The following is a 24,215-nucleotide window of genomic DNA, read 5'->3' on the forward strand; positions in this document are numbered from 1 at the left end:
ATGTTTAGAAAGCTCCAATTAATATCAAATTAATTAAATATTGGTTGGAATAGGGATAGTATTTTTTATAAAGGAAAATAAAGCCATCAAGGAGAATTAAAACTATCTACAATATGACCATTTTTTGTTTCAGTCTATATATCTGAATGACCAAGGGAAACAAAACAAGTGCATTACATTTCTAAAATTCAAGTTTCACTGATATAAATATTAACATGGAAAAGATTTCCCAGTACATCTCCAATTTATCATTTTGGTGCTGCTCCTAGTACTACATTATATTCATCTCAAGAGTAACGACAAATTAAGGTAGCTCAATATTCCTGGCAAAATGGATACCTATAAAATCAAGAGCAACACTAGATAACTTACAAAATCCCCTTCCAGTTCTGATTATTTGATGATGTCAACAGGAATTGTAAATCCCTTAAAATCACAGAATGTAAAAGGGTATATTTGTTCTTTTTTTTTTTTTCAGACAGAGTTTCGCTCTGTTGCCTGGGCTAGAGTGCTGCTGTGGCGTCAGCCTAGCTCACAATCACCTCAAATTCCTGGGTTCAAGGCACCCTCCTGCCTCAGCCTCCCGAGGAGCTGGGACTACAGGCATGCGCCACAATGCCCGGCTAATTTTTTCTATATATATTTTTAGTTGTCCAGCTAATTTCTTTCTGTTTTTAATGGAGATGGGGTCTCTCTCTTGCTCAGGCTGGTCTCGAACTCCTGACCTTGAGCGATCCACCCGCCTCAGCCTCCCAGAGTGCTAGGATTACAGGCGTGAGCTACCACACCTGGCCCTAAAAGGGTATATTTGAGATGGTTAATTTGAAAGTTGAGTCTCAGGAGCCTCTGTACAATCAAGAAGATATATAAAAAAATCCCCATCCAAAATCTTGATACACGTCTGCTACTAGAGACAGAAAATCCAGCATGTTGGGTTGCTTTTCTTTTCCCATTACTAAAGTTCCACTTACTAAGTATATTACAAGTCAGAGATTCTCTGTAATACTTCTGGTGGGTCCCCAAGATGCTCATTTTTCAAACTAAACATATTTATATCATTGTATTCAAAAGCCACTGAGTAGACCATGAGGATATGGCAAAGAAAGAGCTGAGCTACCGAGACAGCATGCCTAGTATGGCATAGGGTATTACAAGTATGCAAGTTTAGCTGTTTTAATGGAGGGTAAATTCAAATAAAGAACAATTATTTCTTTCTAAGGCTGTACTTGATTGCATATTAGCTAATGATCTGGGGTTTGAAAATCCATGAATCTTTTAATCATTTGTTTCCTGGCTATCAATAAAATTTATTTAAAAAATAGCATTATTGAGATATAATTGATATACCATAAAATTCACCCATTTGAAGGTATAACTCAATTCACAGGTTTATGCATCATCACCACAATCTAATTTCAGAACATTTTGTCCCTCTTAGAAGAAACCCTGTACTCACTGGCAGTCAATCCCTAACCCTCAGCCCACTACAAAGCAACCACTAATCTACTTCTGTCTCTACAGATTTGCCTATTTGGGGCATTTCATATAAACTGAATCATACAAATATGTGGCCTTCTGTAACTGACTTCTTTCACTTAGCATAATGCTTTAAAGATTAATCCATGCTGTAGCATGAACCAGTACTTCATTCCTTTTTATTACCAAATAATATTCCATTGTATGGATATACCTTATCTTATTTATCCAGTCATCAGTTGATGGACATATGGATTGTGACTACTTTTTGGCTATTATGAATAATGCTGCTCTCAACAGTTATGTACAAGTTTTACATGGATCTATGTTTTCCTTTCTCTTGAAATGGATTTATCAGGGTATACGGTAACCCTATTTTTAACTTTTTAAGGAATTGTCAGACTGTTTTCTAAACTGGCTGCACCATTTTACTTTCCCAAATGCAATGTATGAGGGTTCCAATTTCTCCACATCCTCACCAACACTTGTTATTGTTTGTCTTTTTGATTATAGCCATCCTGCTCATGGCTATGAAGTGGCATTTCACTGTAGCTTTGATACACATTTGTCTAATGACTAAATTGGAGCATCTTTTTCATGTGCTCACTGGTGTAAGGGGAGCTTTTCATTTTTTTAACATATAGGCTTCATAATTCAATGTGTATCTCCTCTAATAATAGTCACAAGTTCTATCATCTTTATTCATTTTATACATTTAAGTTTAAATCTGAAAAGTGTATCTGCACAAGAATTGTAAATATTATGACTTTCAACAGAGGTTGTTAACCCAAATGCTTACAGACACCAGGCAGGTAAAACAAATAAGCAAAATGGGCCAAGTTTAAGAAAAATATAACAGAGCAGGCAAAATGATAAACAGCAATGGCACAAGACTCATTGTTCAAAATTTGAGAGGAAAGGGAGGTGTAGAGAGCAACAAACTGGAGAATGGAGGTCCGTTATAAAGCAGGCAGCCCAGTGCTCAGTCTAGTTGTTGCCACACAAAAAAATAAAGACCCAGGGTTAGTAGATTTGATTTTTCAGGAAAGTTGAAAATCTGACATTTTGAAATACATCAAATAACTTTTTTAAAAAGTAAAACATAAAGAAGCTCAAACCAAAAACACATATGGGCTAGACTGTACCCTTAGGCTACAATTTTATGACACATTTACTTGGTCAGTCAACAGATTTTTGTTGAACATCTATAATGTGCCAAGCAATGTTCTAATTCCTAGGAACATAACAGTAAACAAATTCCCTGCCCTCAAGGAGTTTACACAATAGTGGAAGAGACAAACAATAGCAAGATAACAAATAAATAGATATTTAATTTATGGTAGATGCCATCAAGAAAAACTAAGCAGGGTAAGATGTTACCACCATTCTCCCTAGTCCCTCTCTATTTTACATATAGAGAATGAACAGGGAAAGGCCCCTCTGATGAGATGACATTTGAACCGAGACATGAATGAGGTGAGGGAGTAAAATTTTGCTCTCATGGAGAAGAGCCTTCTAGGCAGAAGAAACGACTGCCAAGGCCCTTACTGGATACAACAGAGCTTTCCATGTTTGAGGATTAACATCTAGGCAATCTGGAAGGTGAAAGAATAAAGTCCTTATGCAATTATGTTTGAGTTTAAATTTAAAAAAATCAACTCTTGCTGGTTACTACAATATGGTAACCAGGACAAATGTAAAAATAATTCTAAAACAGTTAATCAAAAGCTTTAAATTCCTTACCTTATGCAACCTCTTATTAGAAATAATGAAGCAGAACTGCTACTTGTTATTTTGTTATTACCTAATCACAAATGAATAATATAAGAGAGATTTTAAAATGGCACAGTTTACACACTACACATGACACAAGCTCTAGAACAGAAGTGACTCTAGCACCTGCTGTCAAAGGCTGACGTAATTATAAAATGCCTCTGACAACACACATGGCAGTAGAACTTGACTCTTCTGTGTATTTCTCCTTACATTAGATGAGAAAACTAACAGCAAGTGATTTTTCTCAATAAATGATATGCAGAGACATGCTAAAACTTCTTTTTTACCTTTTTACTTAGAAAAGGTTAAAAATCTTCAATTTTGGGCTGTGCGCAGTGGCTCACGCCTGTAATCCTAGCACTCTGGGAGGCCAAGGCGGGCAGATGGTTTGAGCTCAGGAGTTCAAGACCAGCCTGAGCAAGAGCGAGACCCCGTCTCTACTAAACATAGAAAGAAATTATATGGACAGCTAAAAATATATATAGAAAAATTAGCCGGGCATGGTGGCACATGCCTGTAATCCCAGCTACTCGGGAGGCTGAGGCAGGAGGATTGCCTGAGCCCAAGAGTCTGAGGTTGCTGTGAGCAAGGCTGACGCCACGGCACTCTAGCTCGGGCAACAGAGTGAGACTCTGTCTCAAAAAAGAAAAAAAAATCTTCAATTTTTTGGAATGATGGTCCATGTTCATGATAGTTTACTTCTATTCTGAGACTGATACAAGTCTTACCAAATTAAAAAAAGCTCTTTCTCATTTATTTAGCTAGTGTCCTACTCTAGAATAGCAACTAAGAGGAAGTAGGAGGAATACAATAATGCAAAACTCAAAGCTTAACAGCATAAAAGGAACTAGTCTTAACATGTTAACTATATCCAATGTACTGCAAATACCAGATATTTTCTAAGGATAGGAAAGGAAGTATTCAAACAATTAGCTTTAGTCACAGTGGACATGGAAAAACAGGGGAATACCAGCTATTTTGGTTGGAAACACTGCTCTTTTTTTTTTTTGAGACAGTCTCGCTCTTTTTGCCCAGACTAGAGTGCCGTGGCATCAGCCTAGCTCACAGCAACCTCAAACTCCTGGGCTTAAGCGATCCTACTGCCTCAGCCTCCCGAGTAGCTGGGACTACAGGCATACGCCACCACGCCTGGGTAATTTTTCCGATATATATTTTTCATTGTCCAGATAATTTCTTTCTACTTTTTAGTAGAGACGGGGGTCTCGCTCTTGCTCAGACTGGTCTCGAACTCCTGACCTCGGGCGATCCTCCCGTCTCGGCCTCCCAGAGTGCTAGGATTACAGGCGTGAGCCACCGCGCCCAGCCTGAAGCACTGCTCTTCACATGTGAACAATAACAAAAAATGCATCTCTGCATTTAATGGCCAAATTACTTTATTTGCCTTCTTTAAACCATGGGATCTAAACAAATCCTAAATATAAGAAACACGAACGTGACTGCCTTACTGTAGCTAGGGAAAAATGAAGCCTCAGGTCTAGAAAGTGTCACAGTAACCTAACAACTAACACAGAAGCTAGAGAAAGTTTAAACTGGCAACAGTTTTCTTTCAGCTGAAAAGAGAGGGTTCTACTAACTAAATGACCGGTATTAATTCCTTGAGACAAACTATCTCAGCACACTGCTCCAGCCTTTGAGGCAAAAAGAGTAGAGGTAACTCAAAGTAGACAAAATAGTTTAACTCATTTTTAGGAATAAGAGTTGTACTAAACAACAAAAAAAAATAGTGATGATCTCCTGATCACATGCCAAACATCTCCCCGGAAAGTTTCCTTCACTACTCAATCCAGGTGGCCCATGAGCTGTTCTCTTCTACCCCAACTAAATGATTAACCTCCAAGGCAGGTGAGTTAGGAGAATACAGCATCTTTGGACACATTATCATCTAAAGAGAAGTTGTATAAACAAGCAGGACTAAAATATGATGAGACAAGCACATGCCCCCACAGAGTAGTCTTTCATATACTGTTGAGAGGAGAACTACATCTGACTCGACAAGCCAGAGTTGAAAGATGCTCCATCTCCATGTAGCACATCTTCACCAGATAAACGGAATCAATTTCCTGATGCGTCTAGATCTGAAAGGTGAAACTGCTGACACCCAAAGGAACAATGAAGGGGTAAATACACTCTACCCAAATGCCTACTGGCAAATGCTGAGCATTAATGGATCTCTTTTCTTATTTTTTTTACAATCAGCTTTCTCAGGTTGAAATGGATCTCTTTTCATTCAAGGATGATTCAATCAAGGAAAAAAGTCCATCAGAAGCCAATGAAAGATACCGCAACATATGTTAGGAGTTTTGCCTTAAAGAATCAGGTAAGGGCATAGCTCTCACACTCAAAGATAATTTAGATGATCTCCACCTAGAGCCCTCAAAGAAGAGGACAAACTCGGTTGCATCTGTGAAGAAAGAGCAATGAACTTTTTTTTTTTTTTTTTATTTCAGCTCATCATGGGGGTACATAAGTTTAGGTCATATACATTGTCCATGTCCCACCCATCCCCCCGAGTCAGAGTCCCAAGCGCGTAAGAGCAATGAACTTTAAGGACAAAACAGCAAGAGATGCAAAGGGATCTGAAAAAAATAAAATAGAAATGCAAAAAACCCCAAACTACAAAAGCAGAATTAAAATCTGCATTAAAAGCAGTAAAGATTAGAACTGATATACTAGAACACAGATTTTGTGAAATGCAGCACAAATGTAGAGAAATTCTACTAGAATGGAGAAGAAAAGAAGAAAAAGAAAATGTTGGGCCGGTGCAGTGGCTCATGCCTGTAATCCCAGCACTCTGGGAGGCCAAGGTGGGAGGACTGCTTGAGGCCAGGAGTTGGAGACCAGCCTGAGCAAGAGTGAGACTCCTTCTATACAAAAAATAAAAAAATTATCTAGGCATGGTGGTGCACACTAGTTGCAGCTACTGAGGCTGAGGTGGGAGGATCGCTTGAGCCCAGGAGTTCAAGATTGCAGTGAGCTATGATCATGCCACTGCACTCAGCCTAGGTAACAGAGCAAGATGGAAAGGAAAGGAAAGGGAAAAGGGAAGGGAAGGGAAGGGAAAAGGGAAAGGGAAGGAAAAAGGAAAGGAAAGGGAAGGAAAAAGGAAAGGACAAGAAAGGAAAAAGGAAAGGAAAGGAAAGGAAGAAGGAAGGGAAGGGAAAGGGGAAGGGGAGGGAATTTTTTTCTATATATTTTTAGCTGTCCAGATAATTTCTTTCTATTTTTTGTAGAGACGGGGGGGGGGGGGGGGGGGGGGTCTTGCTCTTGCTCAGGCTGGTCTCGAACTCCTGACCTCGAGTGATCGTCCCACCTCGGCCTCCCAGAGTGCTAGGATTACAGGTGTGAGCCACTGCATCTGGCCTATTCCTTAAATATTGCTTGAACTTTGGGGAAATCTAACCCAGGTAAAGAGAGTTTAGAAATTAAATTTCTAAACTATATTCTTTTTAATCCTACTTTCCTTCTCTTTCATATCATATCCTGATAGATTTGTAGAGAATAGATAAAAGAACAGCAAAAAGGCAGTATGTTTTTAATTACAGAATCTTGCTCCCAAATTAGAACGGAATAAATCGGGGGGAAAAGGCAATAACATGGCCTGCATGCTGCAAACCCCAAAGTGCTATTAACCAAAATTTTTGCTTTCTTTCAAAAGTTCATCCATGCTTACATGTCCTGGAAATCCCCTCTGCTTCACAAGCAACCAGGAACCTGCTCTCAAGTACCAACATAGTGCCTAATTTCCATCCTTCCTCGGAAGGAAACACATAGAAAATCTAAGCCCCTTTACTGGTCAAGTCATCTCACTTTTCCGGGCCTTAGGGGTCCTCAGATATAAAGTAGAGCTATTAATACTACCTCACGGGCTATTGTAAGGACTCAATAAAATTAAAGGATTTGACTACAAAAAGTCTACAAAAGCCCCTTCATATGCTTGAGATAAGCAGTAATACCACACTTTTACCAATAGTTTGCCACCATTTATAAGCCCTTAGGTTTTAACATAGGATACCAGGAAAATAACTTTCCCTGCTTCCTGTTCCTGACTGAGAAATGGGCTCCTGTCTTCATAAGACAGTAGATTAGATAACAACCAATAACCTAACTACCTCCACATGTGTAAGAAAAGCATGTCTACATTTCAGCTGTTCCCAGGTATTCTGATTCAGGAGCCAAAGAAACCATTCAGCTTGTCCTCTTCAAAGGGGTTTAGATTGAGACTGGATCCATTCCCCTTGTAGTACACATGTATACATGATTCATAAATCAAGTCTTCTCTGCTAGGAATTGCCTGCAGTACATCCTTAAGGATTACCTTATGCTTTATAATGTGCATGTCTTCCCATCTATCATCAAAACAATCCTGTGAGAAAATGGAGATGCAGAGGGAATGAAGACCAAGTTAATGATCACATAAAAAATACAGAATCTATTTCCAATTTCCAGTTTTACTAATCACTTCACTGAGTTGAATGAGCTATTTCTTTCATTTATAAAGCAGAAATAATTTATCAGTCATCTACAAAAGCCATCACAGTTTTAAATGTTCTCATAGAAATGAAGCAGAATTTACTATCATCTATACTACTCAATTCTATTGCTAATTTAAAAAGAACAGAAAATGGTTTGGGCTCTTTTTGTCCTCTTTTAATGAAAAAAAATCAGGAGCAGAGAAGAGAGAATGGAGAAAGGAAATTTTTAAATTCCTGAAATTTTTACTGCTAAGTTCAGCAACATTAAATCTGACTAATGTTAAATAAAGTATACAGTAAATCTTTGTGCATTGCAGCAGGAAGAGAGTAGCCTATGAATGTTGTCCATGTGGAGGGCAGAGGGAGATGCAAAGTGATTTTACTCTGAAAGAAAACCAAAAGGTGAAAGAGTCAAACAGTAAATGGGAGAGGCAAGAATACTCAGGTAGAAATCTTGGGGATATCCAGGGAAAACTCATTAGCTCAAATGACGTGTCTTATACATCTCTCATCAGTGGTTTTTCCTCCTTGCTAACTTATACAAATTATCTGAATAACTCAAGAGCAATGTACAACTGGAAGATGAGTCATTCCACCAGTAATCAACGCAATTAAGGGAAATTCTATTTTCCTGTGAACTTTGGCACAGTTTGAATCTGTTTCATTACTCCTGCCAGCAATTACTGGTAATCCATGTTTGCACACCTTTTCTTCTGCTGCCATAATGAAACAAGTAATAGCTAGCTAAATGTTAAGTACTTTTCCATCTTCAAAAAATATGTATCAGTCTAATAAGGAGGCAGAATTACTGTTATAGTGTGAACAGCATGTGTTACTGAGTCTAAAGATGAGGGTTTGAATCCTGGCTTTATCACTTAAACGGTGGCTTTGGCAAGTTACTGAACTTTTCTGAGCCTCCGTTTCCTCATCTGTAAAGTAGAGAAAATACTCCTTCCATCATAAAGTTTTTGTAAAGATTAAATGATATAACTAAATAAATGGTAGTTGTGATGTAATAAATGTAAACAATGAATTATTTAATGTGTAAATAACAATATTTATTGCACACTTAGTGGATGCCATGCACTCTAGAAAATACAAAAAAAGGGTGCCCTGTCCTTCCGAGTTTCCAATCTGGTTGAAGTGACAACAGATACTGATGTGAAAAACTAAACACTACAACAAGAACACACAGTATAGGATCCACAGCCAAATGTGTGTCGGGATTAATAAACGCTACAAGTTCAAAGGAAGAAAAGATAAAGCCACCCTACAGAGGTCAAGAAAGGCTTCATGACAGAAAAGGGACTGAGACAGCATTGAAGGAAAAACAAGATTTGGAGATAGGAGTATATTTTAGGTGAGGGGAAAAAGAAGAGGAAGAAAATAGCAAAGCAATTGCAAATACAAATACAAGCCAGCAGTAGCTGGCTCTGGCTGAAGCAGGTGTTCATAGAGAAGAGTAATAAAAGATAAGGCCTGAAAGGTAGGTTGTGGCCAAACTGTGGAGAAGTAACTCTCAGAGCAGGAATAGCAAACTGCAGGTTTGGGGGCAGGAGAGTAATATGATTAAATCAGCACTTTAAAAAGACTGGCCTGGCAATAGTGTGGAAAAAAAGAATGGAAGGAGACTATAGACACAGAAGACCCAGTTAGGGGTAATCCCAAAGCTGAGAGTGAGATGCTAAAGGCCTAGACAAGATGGAATTAGTGGAAATGGAACAGCAGGGGCAGTTGCGAGAAATACTGCACAATAGGATTAGTGACTGATTAGATAAGAAGGTTTAGGATTAGAGAGGAGACAAAATCAGCTTTAATCTTTTCAGTCTGGGTGGTAGATAAAGAGAAAAGTCATAAAAGGAAACTCAATGGTGGGATGTAGGGCCTAGAAGGAAGAAGCATCTACGAAGCATGTGCCTTTTGACACATTAAATTTGAGTTCATAATGGCATATTCTTGTACGAATGTCTCATAAGCGGTTGGCTACACTTATGATCTGGCATTTAAAGGAATAGTCAAGATTAAAGAAAGCAATTTGGGAGTCACATGGACAAGAGAGTAGAGCTAAAGAGAAGGAAGAAACCCCATCAGGGTTTGGGTCCTCCCTTAGAGGAAAGATACACGCTCTCACTGAGGGAAAATGGGTTTTCCATATGATGAGCACTGAGTTTTTCTCTCCTCCTGGTCAGCAGAAGACATGGAGTTTGGCTTAAAAAACCAGAAGAGCCTTCTATTCATAAAAATCCTCTTAAAGGAGGCATGCAGAGTGTGGTGTTAGTCTTGTGTGAGCCTGAGGATAAACGGTTTGTGATGCAGCCTGAATTAAGGGAAGGAGATCCTACCTTGGGTGGATAGTGTCACTAGCAGCTGTTTGGTTACATCAGGGACTCCAAGGGCCTGGAAAAACTGTAACAAAATACACTACACCTGCTTCTTCTCTACCTGGCCATTTTCCAATAAATTTCAGTGTTCTTAGCTCAATAACCTGGGAACTTAATCTAATTTTACTGGATGTATATGTGGTATCTACCTATTAATCCATACCTCACCTGAAACATTGTGCACATATTTACACAAAATCTTACCAATTTCTCGAGTTTCAGAATCTTATGGAACAAAAACTACCAGGGTTGAATCACAAAACAAGGAAACAGAGTTATGGTTCTTCCCTCTCCCCACCAACCCATTATCATTCCTTTACTCATAGCAGCAATTCTATTTTAAAAATTTTACCCCAATACAATGAAAGTAAATTTATATTTTGGTTTAAATATTAGTTTAGCTTCGTTGATCACACAGTTCACAGTTAGGGACAATGAATGCTATGCTTTGGATCATGAAGCTCTGCTAAATCTGAAAGTGATTTGTCAGGTTATTTTGGTACTTAATCAGTTCTTATTTATTAATAGTCATTAGAAGTTTCTCTGATTATAAGTATAGAAGCTTTGTACCATCAACAAAATGGTGAATGAATTGGGAAGAAATCACATCAAAAATTTCTTATTTTCAAAGGCCTGGTCCATGTTTAGATGTAGTACAGGCCACTAAATATATTTTGAGAAAATGAACCACAGTTACTAGGCCATGGGATATTGACAATGACTGCAGAAAAAGTATTACTTTATGATAAGACCTTTCACCTTTCACCTAAAAGTCTAACAGCTCCTGGACATCTACTCTGCTAATAAGTTCTTTTCGCTTCCCACTGACATTGTACCTGGGCACAGTACTTGATATGACTTTATTATAGTTTCCTGAAAAATATCTTCTGCCTGTTTTTCTCATTTTGGAGAATTTTACAAGTTAAATAATCAGTTCACCCAAAAAGATAAGCATTTATTTAGTATGAATCTGAAAAGGAAATACCATATTTGTATTAATATGACAATGTTATTTTGCCATTTGTAGTTTTCCAATCGGCTTGCAAAGAATCACACTGTTAAAGTAGTGGTCTATCAAGAGAGATGCCTGCCTTTAAGACAACCTGAGTTATCTGCTAATTCACATCATTTGAGCAAATTTACTACTGGCACAAATGCAGTGAACTAATTACAGGAAAAAACCCAAACGTATTGTTTAAATTAGCTGTGTAGGTAGCTCAATCCATACACATTCCACTCTTCCAATTATAAGTTTCCTGAAAGAAAAGCCAGCACTCCTAAGTGCAGGAAATCACATTTTACTTCCCTGCAGCTGCTTCACAGCTAAGGAAAATGCAAAAACAAAGAGGAAATGCGCCTGGAGATCTTGTTAACCCAGAGTGGAAATCCCCTCACTCCACATCTCCCAATTAGCATTGTTGAGGACATAAGCTCTTAGGTTCAAATTTCCCTTCATGGACGGCCTAACCACACCAGAATTAATCTGCGGTTGTCACCTGTGCTAAAAGCAGCGGTAGATGCACACTGGAGCATTACAGATTGCTGCTTTAGCTATAGTTTTCACTACACAATGGATTAACATGTACAGGATTTTTTAAACCCCCAAAACAAATGTTAACAACCCTTTTGCAAAGCAAAAGCAATGCAGTACAGCAAGAAACCTTCTCTACAGAATTGACTCTGGATCTAAATTAGTTAGCTGTTCTACTCTATTAAGAAATTTCATCTGTCTCGCACATTTCAAAAATGGAAAAAGGAACACATGTACAAATATCATGACAATTTTCAATATTTTAAAAATATTATTTGCTTAAAGAAAGAAACTTTTGCTATCTTTAGTGACATTTCCAAACTGTTTTCATGTTTTATAATGAATATAGACTATGTTTATTTGAGGAAATATACTATAGAACGATGTTACCTCTGCATGAAAATCACTAAGGATGTAGTTTTATAATCTCCCTCTTCATAACTTCTACCCTGAAAGCTTATGTGTATTTGTCAAGTTTTTTAAAAAAGATTTTTACAATGGAAATTTCAAACATATACAAAAGTAGGCAGAATAAAATAAATCCCCATAAACCTATAAACTAATTTTATCAACTCATGGCCAGATATGTAACCCCACCTATTCCCTCCCCTCTGTCCTAGTTATTTTTGAAGCATATCTCAAACATCACATCATTTCATCCATAAATATTTTGGTGTTTAGCTCTGAAATCTAAAGAGTTTTAACTGACTAGCATTATTACCTCTAAATAAAAATCAATAATAATTTCTTAATATTTCCCATAGCTGCTATTCAGAGTCCTTTGGTTGTTCAAATGAAGGACTAAGGGCCCAATATGATCCATACACTTCAAATGGTTGCTCTATCTCAAATGGCTTTCGATTTGTACGTTCTTGCTCCATCTCTCTTTTTTTCTCGCAATTGATTTACTGGAAGAAACTGGGTTGTTTGTCTTGTAGTTTCCTACAGACTGGATTTAGTGATTGTATCCTTGAGGTATAATTTAACATATTCCTCTGGCCCCTATATTTCCTATACATTAATAGTCAGCTCTAAATGCTTGATTGGATTGAAGCCTGATATTTTCATATACCAAATTCTTAACTATTTCCTGTTTCTTAAAATCTTGGAGAAGAACCACTGGCTAAACTTCAACCTATTGCTAAAAAAGAGTGCTGGTTAATAAGAAAGTTTCATGTACTCTGCTCAAGACTTAACAACTTGGAATTTCTACCTTTAAATATTAAGGAAAGACAGAGGTGGTTGACAGAGCTTTGTACCATTGAAATCTCAACAATGATTTGATGCCATCTTTCTTCCCTCCCAAACTGACACTGTGCTATAGATACAGACTCTTTATTTTATTCACCTAAATCACAACTTACTAGTTTATTCTGCACTGTCTTCAGGGCTCCACCATCATCTCTACTTCCACTTGAAAAACCTTATCTTAACTTTTCTAGTTTGCCTGGCAACAGTTACAAAGTCTTAACATTGCAGAAATGGAAGGAGCCTTGGAGATTATCTGGTCCAATCTTCTCTGTTTAAAGATCAGGAAACAGAACGAGAGTGCTGAAGTAACTTTCCCATGGTTATTATAAAGATATTTGTTAAATGAGTTAGTATTTTTGTAAAGCACTCAGAACAATGACTAACTTATAACAAGCTGTATATAAATGTGCTTTTAAAAAAAAGCATAGTTAAAACTAATTAAGAAACAGAATTAGTATATGTATAAGGGTCTCTTAAACTTCTCCAAGAATACAAACAATACTCCCTTCTACTTTGCATTCTGGAGGAATGATTTTCTACAAATATCTAAATGTTCTAGATAACTGAGGCATGCTCCTTTAAATACTGCATTTTATTTCATTTTAATCTTTTAAGGTCAAGATAATCAAAGATAGAAATGTTGTTAGAAATACAGGGCATACTTTCCTTTGTCAAATGAAGAACACTGAACAATATCTTATTAAATTACTCAGTGACCCAATATTTTCATTATGAACATAGGAAATTTAATGACTAGAACTCAGATTTGGGAGCCAGACAGATTCAAGTTCTAATCTTAATTCTGCTTCTTGCAAACCTTGCTTGAGAAGTCACTTAACTTTTCTGAGGTCTAGCAAAAAAGGGATGCTGCCTTCCTCATAGGATTGTCACAAAGATTAGAGATAACCAATACAAACATTCTAGCACCAAGATCCTAGCCTGACACATACTAAGAATTCAGTAAATGGGAACTATTATTCATTTATTCAAGAAATTGAGCATCTTTATGTCAAGCACTATTCCAGGTTATGGGGATAATGCTGAGGCAGGACTGCTTGAGGTCAGGGGCCCGAGACCAGCCTGAGCAATGTAGAGAGATGCTGTCTCTACTAAAAATTAGCTGGGCATGATTGTATGTATCTGCCATCCCAACTCCTCAGGAAGCTGAGGCAGGAGAATCACTTTAGCCTAGGAGTTCGAGGCTGTGGTGAGCTGTGATCACGCCATGTACTCTAATCTGGGCAACAAGGTGACCCTGTCTCTAAAAAAAAAAAAAGTTATCGGGATACAAAAGTGTTCTAAACAGACAAAAATTCCTATCCTCATGGTGCTTCTATTTTAATACAGAGAAAAAATAGACAGTAAAAACAAAACAAAATATGTAGTATGTCAGATGATGGTAAGTTGCTATGTTGAAAAACACAGGAGGGACAGAAGACAGGGAGTGCTATGGTGCAATCATATATCCTAACTAGGAAGTCAGGAAAAACTATTCTATAATGAGAAGGTGATAAGAAAAGACATGAAGAAGGCAGATGAATAATCATGCAGATATCTGGAGGAAGAAGAAATAGCAAGTACAAAGGTCCTGAGGCACAACCATATCTGATATGAGTCCAACGAGTCCAGTATGGAGGCTTAAGGGGCCCAGATTGTAAAGGGCCTCACAGGTCACTGTAAAGACTCCGAGATTCTGCCTGATTGAGAGTGAAAGCCATTGGAGAGCTTTAAGCACAGGAGTGAGGTGGTCTGATACGGATTTAAAAGTATCATTCTGGCTAATGTGCTGAAAACAGATTTGGGGTATTGGGAAACAGGGAGACCGGTTAGAAGGCCACTGCTGTTGTCTAGTAGAGATGATGGCAGCTTGGATCAAGAAGTGGTAGGAGTAAAGGTGGTGGGAAGTGGTCAGATATACTTTGAAGGAAGTCAGAAAGATTTTCTGGCAGATAGGAGGTGGGCTCTGAAGGAAAGAGAGGAATCAAGGATGATTCTGACCTTTTTCACCTGAATAACTAGAAGGAGAAAGTTGTATTAACTGAGATAGGAAAGACTACAGGAGGGGCATGTGTATAAAGATCAGGATTTTAGTTCAACAGAGATGGGAGGCCTTATTCTCAACACCTCAACTGCTCCTTTTCACACTGGTAGTTTTCTCTTTCCTCAGAAGCTGGCAGTCTTCAGTAGTAGTATTATTATTAAAGCATATGAAGCAAATGGAGGCTTGTAGAGATAATATAGTTGGAAAAGCAGAGTATTTTATTGGCACTTACAGATAAGTGTGCTTGTTCTTCCTTGTTAGTATACCCAAACTCAACAGTACACGAGCAATCAAATGAGAGTGAAAAAGGCATGAAGTATCTTAGTGTTACTATGAAAATAGTTTTAACCTTGTGGATTCCCTGAAAGGATCTTGGGGACACCCAGGGGTCCTTGAATCACAGTTTTAGAAAATACTCTGCTTTAGATATGATTTCCTTTTTCTATGTTAAAAGTAAAATTTATTTCCCTCAATTTTATTACATGAGCACATTAACAAAGGAAGTTAAAATAAAACAAAGACAACAGTCTTACTACTCAGCATATCTTCTGTTTAGTTTCTTCTGTTCTTTTTTAGCTCTTATTGAGACTTTTTATTTCATCACTTATTTTCACTTTTCAAAATGAAAGTGGGTTTTTTCTGATCGTGAAAATAATATTAATTATAAAAAAATTTCAGTTAAAATAGCTTTAAAGAAGGCTGAAACAGCCTACCATGGTCCATTTATTTTGAACTTTAATTACAATCACAGTTCTCCATAATCCTTTGATTTAGAACCTTTTAAATCTTTACTGACTTGGGATTCTCTTTTTAAAAAAGGAGAAAGGCAAATTGCCAATGGTACATTTAATTGAGTTTTTAGGGTTAAGTTTAAATCAAACCATTTTTTGGCTTGATAATATCTCTTCAGTTAATTGACACAGGGGTGGCCTCTGGTATTTCTCTAAATACAGACTTAAGACAGAACATATGACCCAAATGAAACGTCAGTATAAGAATCGATCTAATTTAGGTTTTTGGTTTTTTGGTCTTTGGTTTTTTGGTTTTTTTTTAATTTGAAGGGCAGATATCCCAACAGAGATTTGAGAGTGGCAGCTGCAAACTGTGAAAGATGTGAACTGAGCTTTTTATCACAGTGTCCAGAACCTTCTGTTTTCTCTTTCCTGGGTTTGAAGAGCTTGTGGTCTTGAAATTGAACTATGTGTTTTTCCCTCAGATTTAAAAAAATGTGTGGTAAATGGCAAATATTAGATGCTTAGAGGTTACCAAAAAAAATCTGAGAAAGAAATTTAATTATCTGCAAAGTATAGTTTTAAACCATATATTCTGAAGTACAGGCATACCTCAAAGATTTTGCAAGTTCAGTTCCAGACCACCACAATAAACTGAGTCACATGGATTTAAAAATTTTTTTTGGTTTACCAGTTCATATGAAAGTTACTTTTATACTATATATACCTTAATTAAAAAATACTTTATTGTTAAAAAATGCTGATGATCATCTTAACCTTCAGTAAATTGTAATCTTTTTGCTGGTGGAGGGTTGTACCTTGATGCTGATGGCTGTTGACTAATCAGGGTGGTGATTGCTGAAGGTTGGACTGGCTGCGGAAATTTCTTCCAGTAACACAACAATGAAGTTTGCTGCATCGATTGACTCTTCCTTTTGCTACATATTTCTCTGTAGCATGCAGTAGTATTTGACCCACAGTAGAACATCTTTCAAAACTGGAGTCAATCCTCTCAAATCCTGCTGCTGCTTTATCAACCAAGTTTATGTAATATTCTCAATCCTTTGTTGTCAGTTCAACAATGTTCACAGCATCTTCACCAGGAGTGGATTCCCTCTCAAGAAACGACTTTCTTTGCTCATCCTTTTTTTTTTCTTTTTGAGACAGGGTCTCACTCTGTTGCTTGGTCTAGAGTGTAGTAGCGTCATCATAGCTCACTGCAACCTCAAACTCCTGGGTTCAAACAGTCCTCCTGCCTCAGCCTCCCAAGTAGCTGGGACTACAAGGGTGTACCACCATGCCCAGCTAATTTTTCTATTTTTTCTTAGAGACAGGGTCTTCCTATGTTACATGCCTTTTTCACTCTCATTTGATTACACGTGTACTGTTGAGTTTGGGCATACTAACAAGGAAGAACAAACACAATTATCTGCAAGTGCCAATAAAATACTCTTTGCTTTTCCAACTATATTATCTCCACAAGCCTCCATTTGCTTCCTATGCTTTAACCAAAACACCGTATAACAACAGACTGAATACAGAAGCAGCTATAAAAATCCACCTGTCACCCCCTTTCACTAAGATAGTGCTAAAAGCAAAGGAGGAAACCCCTTCTCCTCCCAAAGCTAAGGCTTTGAAGGTCAAGGAAGCAGTATTGAAAGGTACCCACAGTTACAGAAAAAAAGATCTGCAGGTCACCTACATTCTAGCAGCCCAAGACATTTCCTCAGAAGAGTATCCTCAGGAGAAACAAGCTTGACCACTATGCCATCATCAAGTTCCCCCTGACCACTGAGTTGACCGTGAACAAGACAACATGGCATGTGTTTTCACTGTGGGTTTTCATTTCAAGGCCAATAAGCACCAGATCAAACAGGCTGTGAGGAAACTCCATGACACTGACATGGCCAAGATCAACACCCTGATCAGGACTGATGGAGAGAAGGCAGCCTATGTTCAACTGGCTCCTGACTCTGATGCTTTGTATATTACCAACAATATTGGGATAATCTAACCTGAGTCCAGCTGGCTAATTCTAAATGTAAGTTTTTTTTAACATAAAAAATTTAGCTGTATAATTAACTCATTAAAAAGACTTACAAAAATGATAAGACAATGCCACTCTCCTCACTAATACTGGTTTTGTTTTGGACATTAGAATTATTTTCTATAAAAATATGTTACTTATACTAATATATTATCACTTTTATAGTACTTCAAATAAATCAATACATATTTTTAAAGGTTCTCAGTTTAAATTTCTAATCCAGAAATTATCAATAGATATCAACCCACATAAAACAAAAGCTCTCTGGAGTCCTGAATAATTTTTAAGAATGTAAAAGGGTCTTTAGCAGTTCTAAAATATTTCTTATACAATAAGAAAAATATAACTCTACAAAAAAGTATTTTTTAAGATAAGAGAAACAAAGAAATCTACTTAAAAGTAAATTTATAATTTACAGGATAAATGATTAATGTCTAGGATTTGCTTTAAAATAATCTGGGGGGGCAGGGTGTGGTGGCTCACACCTATAATACTAGCACTCTGGGAGGCCAAGGTGGGAGGATTGCTTGAGGTCAGGAGTTTGACACCAGCCTGAGCAAGAGTGAGATCTTTCTCTACTAAAAATAGAAAAATTGCCGAGGCGTAGTGGCATGAGCCTGTAGTCCCAGCTACTCAGGAGGCTGATGCAGGGTGATCACTTAAACGTAGGAGTTTGAGGTTGCAGTGAGCTATGATCATACCACTGCACTCTAGCCCAGGGTGACAGAGCAAGACTCTGTCTCAAAAAAAAAAAAAAAAATCTGAGTTGCAAACGAGAAATGGGTGGAAGTATACATGAAATAAAAGTAGCCATGAGTAAGGGTCCATTCTATTAGTCTAATTTTGTATATGTTTGAAATTTTCCCTAATAAAAAGATTAAAGAGTTCAATTCTTAGTAGTTGAATATATTTAAAAAAACTGACTGTAATTTGTTACTATTAAGAATGGAGGAAAATAAGAGGAAAAAAAAGAACCTAATTAATATTAAACTAATACTATCCATATAGCTCCAAATTTACTTTTTTTTTTTTTTTTTTTGAGACAGAGTCTCACTCTGTTGCCCAGGCTAGAGTGCTGTGGCGTCAGCCAAGCTCACAGCAACCTCAAACTCCTGGGCTCAAGCAGTCCTCCTGCCTCAGCCTCCCGAGTAGCTGGGACTACAGGCATGTGCCACCATGCCCGGCTAATTTTTTTTATATATTTTTAGTTGTCCAGATAACTTCTTTCTATTTTTAGTAGAGACAGGGTCTTGCTCTGGGTCAGGCTGGTCTTGAACTCCTGACCTGGAGCGATCCTCCCACCTTAGCCTCCCAGAGTGTTAGGATTACAGGTGTGAGCCACCATGCCCCACCCCAAATTTACTTTTTGATATTCATTGATGCCCAATTAGTTTTATATAGTTAATTCAGTGGATGCAAATTATTTGGAGTTCTGCTTTGTTCACTTAAAATTTACATATACAGCTCTTATTTTTACCTACTATCACTAGGCTGACTTAAATAAAAATGACATAATTATCTTTCAGTTTAATATTAAAAGCTCACCAAGTCCTTTAACCTGATTGACCTGGCCATACCTAGAATCATTTTTATATGTTACATTATTGCCATCTGCTGGCTGTGTTGTCTAACTACAGTAAATGAATGTTTAAAGCAGAAAAACTAAAAATTTACCTTATATAACTGAGGTTTTCTCCAAAAATTATCCCATAGAAAAGAAGCTGGGCTCGATGCAGTGGCTCATGCCTGTAATCCTAGTACTCTGGGAGGCTGAGGTGGGAGGATTGTTTGAGCTCGGGAGGTCGAGATCAGCCTGAGCAAGAGTGTAACCCTGTCTCTACTAAAAATAGAAATATTTGCCGTGCATGGTGGCTCACCTGTAGTCCCAGCCACTCAGGAGGGTGAGACAGGAGGATCTCTTGAGCCCAGGAGTTTGAAGTTGCAGTGAGCTATGATGATGCCACTGCATTCTACCCAGGGTGACAAAGTAAGATTCTGTCTCAAAAAAAAAAAAAAAAAAAAAAAAGAAAGAAAGAAAGAAAGAAAAGAAAAGAACCAGCCATACATTACAGTTCTTCAAAATCTTACATTAGAAGCAGTTGTTTTTGACCCTGGCTACACTTTAAAATCATCTGGGAGTTTTTGAAAATCCTAATGCCTGGACCCCAAGCCAGAGCAATTAAATCAGAATCTGTATGTTATGAAAATGAAAGGCAACCACAGAATGAAGGAAAATATTTGTAAAAGATCTGAACAGATATTTGCATGGCATATGGAAGACATATGGATGACAATTAAGCACATAAAAAGATGCCCATCATCATCAGTAATTAGGAAAATGTAACTTAAAATCACAATGAGATAGCACTTGACAGCTATTAGAATAACTAACAGTAAAGAGACTAACCATTTTAAGTATTGGCCAGGATGTGGAGCTACTGTAACACTTATACTCTGCTGGTGGGAATGTAAAATTATACAACCACTTCAGCAAACAAGTTTGGCAGTTTCTGAAAAAGCTACACACACATCTACTGAAAGACCCAACCATTCTAGTCCTAATAGTTACCTGAGAGGAAAAAAAGCTGTAGTAGGTTGAACAGTCATCTCAAGATTATGTCTACCAGGAACCTCAGAATGTGAACTTAGAAAAAGGGTCTTTGCAAATTTAATTACGATAAGGTCATATGGGATTAGAGTGGGCCCTAAATCCAATGAATAGCTATGATGACACACTGCATTCTAGCCTGGGGCGACACAGTGAGACTCTGTCTCAAAAACTACAAACAAACCCCAAACTCTAGACCAATGCTACACTTTGTCTTCACTACAAATATTCTCAGTGAGCCAACTTCCATTGGAAATATATTAAATCACACAATCACTCAGAGTAATGTCTACAAATTTACTGATTCCAACCTCAGCAGCCACCCCTACCACATTTCTGCCTTGAGTTATCATCTTGATATCCCCCTCAAGAACCATTCCAAACCTTCCCCAATAGGCGTAAGAGACAGGCTGTGTGACCCTCACTTTCTGCTTTCCCCATCTACAACACAATGATTCTATGTCATTTCCATTCTCTCATCTTCTTTCACACTATTTTCCCCTCTCTGTCTTTTCTCCCTTTCATTTATCAAATTATGTTCCAGACCACTTGTGTCAGCCATTAACTTCAGGAAAAATGTTTTCCTTCTCTCTTTTCATTCTATGTAGGGTTGAAGAGTTAGCCTAATCTCCATAACTTAAGAATAGTGCTGACAACATAAGTGTGTTCATTAAAAGGAAAACTAAAACTCTTGTCACATATGTTATAGTATTTTCCTCATCTGTGCTTCTTTATAGCAACAATTCTGAGCTCGGATACTGGGACAGTTCTTCCTCACTAGTCTCTCCAGCTGACTTACAAAAGGACGGTGATGGTGTAGCTTGACAACTGCTGCCCTTGCTAATTTGACTATTCTTGTTCAATGAGAACAATGAGACATCAATTCCTGGGATATGTCTGAAGTTGCCCTTTAGGAAAGAGATTTTTCCTTTACTGTGGCCGGGAAACAAGGCAGATACCTGGGCTGGGCTGTACCACCAACTATTCTATCTAAATGAAGTATCTGTGCTTCATGCCCTTTGGTAATTTAAAAAAAAAAAAGTTTATCCCCAAAGAAGGTAAGAGATGCTACTTCATGAGGCACAACTACCCAGCTACACAGAGGTACAACTCTGTGTGAGTAGCTGGGAAAGTAGACGTGTTTACCCTGTAAACAGAGAAGATGCAATTCAAGAGGAAAGCTCTAGCACCTATTACAAAAGTTATCCATGTATTTTTTTAAAAACTGTAGGCTAAGTTAGATATGGACAACTCCCAGACTCTCTCTGACCGTAGCTGCCCCAATAGCCAGGGGGACTGGTTTGGATTTAGAGAACCATAACAACCAAAAGCATTAAGTAAACCTTGACTGAATCTTTTTTTTTTTTTTTTTTTGAGACAGAGTCTCACTTTGTTGCCCCGGCTAGAGTGAGTGCCGTGGCGTCAGCCCAGCTCACAGCAACCTCAAACTCCTGGGCCCAAGCGATCCTCCTGCCTCAGCCTCCCGAGTAGCTGGGACCACAGGCATGCGCCACCATGCCCGGCCAATTTTTTCTATATATATTTTCAGTTGGCCAGATAATTTCTCTCTATTTTCAGTAGAGACGGGGTCTCGCTCTTGCTCAGGCTGGTCTCGAACTCCTTACCTCGAGCGATCCACCCGCCTTGGCCTCCCAGAGTGCTAGGACCACAGGCGTGAGCCACCGCGCCCGGCCAATTGACTGAATCTTGAATTGGGGGAAAACATAGTTATAAAATACATTTTGGAGGGAAATGGAGAAAATTTTACATACTTTTTATTAGATAACATTGAAGTAATTGTTAGTTTTCTTAAATGTGATAATGGTATTTAGGAACAGAATTTTCCTAGTCTTAGAAGATATACACTGAAATATTTAAGGTAATGTGTCATCATGTCTACAACTTATCTTTAAATGGTTCATAAAAACAGATACATACATATAGAAAGCAAATGTGGCATAATATGAATAGTTACTCTAGATGAAGAATATGTAGTACATTCTGCTATTTTTTAAATTTTTTCTGTAGGTTGAAATTTTTGTCAAATAAAAAGTTGGACGGTGGGAAGAATATTTCATTAGCCCACAACAGAAATGGTAAGTTTTTCATAGCAAACAGCATGATTTACACAACCATATGTTTATCATAACACCTAGTTTAGAAGATACACATAAATGTTCAATGGATGTTTGTTGAGAGAAAAGGGAATTTGTTTAAATCATATTTTAGCTAGCAGAAATTACTAAGGCCTTAAGAGCTGCTACAACCAGTTGGCTGTCAGGCATATATCAACCTACAGCCTGCCACTGTAAGAGAGGCAGTAGAGTATAATGACAAAGGTTTTGGGGTTAGTTAAACCCAGATTTTATTAGTGAGGTGTCCTTGGGCAGATTTAATCTCCCAAAGTCTCAATCACTCTATCTGTAATATAGAAATATAATAGTACCTTCTGGGGTGGTTGCAAAGATAAAATGAGATACAAGATAAAATGTAAAGTGCTTAGCATTACTTGATAATTGTTAACAGTCATTTATTTTATCATAAAGTTAGCTAAACGGAATTCTATAAAATGGAGATGTTATGTTTATAGACCAGATTTGGACTTTATTCTGAAATTAAAGGTCTTTATATGATCTTAGGACATTTTTCAAAAATTGTAAGTCGAGGTGAGAAAGCATAACAATTTTCACTTCTTATTTTTATTTGGTACCTTGAAGAAAAAAGATTCAGTGAGATGATGGGCAGCCTTTCCCCAAGGATAACCAACAGAAAAACAGCTTACCTCTTCAACTAAACCTTAGTAAATCAGCATAAAGTGCTGAAGATTAGCAAAACAAAGCTATTATAAATGAGTGAGAATCAAATTCAATATAGGAGAGTATGTAAATGATTTTGTCAAGTTACCCTAATCTCTCCTTATTAGAACTGTTGTGAGAAACCACAATGTCTTCAAGGGAGTTTACTTGAATATAGTTTTCTGGAAGCACTTAGAGAAAAAAGGCATCTATCTTTTTAGTTTAAGTGTACTTATTATGCCCAGATGTAATACAACTGATATCAATAGATGATAGTCTGATCCAATTATTCTAAGAAATTCTAAAGCACTCTCTGAAAGGTTGACAACTGTGGCCAGCAGGCCAAATGAGGCCTATTGCTTGTTTTCATGAATAAAGTTTACCTGGAACACACTCATGCCCATTCATTTATGTATTGTCTCTGGCTGTTTTAACTACAACAGCACAGTTGAAAAGTTGCAACAAACACCACGTGGCGCATAAAGCCTAAAATATTTACTATCTGGACTTTTACAGAAATTGTCTACCCCTGCTCTAGACAAGCAATTCAAGAAGGTAATAAAACCTGTTAGACTCACCCAGGGTGTTGTCTTTTTGTATTGGTCACCTCCATCAATTACATCTCTCATGATTTTTCCCTTGAGAAATTCATACTCTTCTGGACTCAGGTGAATAGACTCTATGGTTTTTCCACACCCCGAACACTGACCACTGTAATTATAATTGTTTATGTTACATAAAGTCCTGGAAAAATGTTTATGTTACATAATGTCCTTTTTCTAAAATGAATAATCCCAGGACATGAGGAAATTAAAAGGTAATAAAACAGAACATTAAAATCTTTGTGATCATCACATGCATCTGATTTTTTTGTAAACCTGATAATATCACACATCAGCGTGCAAGAAATCCCAAAAGAGTAGACTGCTGGGTATCCACATGAAATTTTTAAAGTAATTCCTAAAACACACTGGGTCCCAAATGTCTAGGGAAAACATCTCTAAGGCTTCACACAGGCTCACAGTACTTACAGGAAAATCATTTTGATCACTGCAAAGTCTCTGTGCAAAATGTGGTTTTTTGCT

General features: G+C 37.6%; 1 protein-coding gene across 4 annotated transcripts in view; it reads right to left on the reverse strand.

Annotated features, from left to right (window-relative positions):
• The window catches only part of LOC123650148 (protein only RNase P catalytic subunit), a 128,322-nt gene that overhangs the window by 100,371 nt on the left and 3,736 nt on the right, over nucleotides 1-24,215 (reverse strand). For all 4 annotated transcript variants that reach the window (XM_045568695.1, XM_045568676.1, XM_045568668.1 and 1 more), the window contains one exon: nucleotides 23,709-23,841. In XM_045568695.1, the coding sequence (XP_045424651.1) occupies nucleotides 23,709-23,759 (51 nt within the window). In that variant the 5' untranslated portion in view covers nucleotides 23,760-23,841. The remainder of the gene's footprint in view (nucleotides 1-23,708; nucleotides 23,842-24,215) is intronic.

This window comes from Lemur catta, chromosome 1, assembly GCF_020740605.2.
Source record: "Lemur catta isolate mLemCat1 chromosome 1, mLemCat1.pri, whole genome shotgun sequence".
In the NCBI taxonomy this organism is placed as follows: Eukaryota; Metazoa; Chordata; class Mammalia; order Primates; family Lemuridae; genus Lemur; species Lemur catta.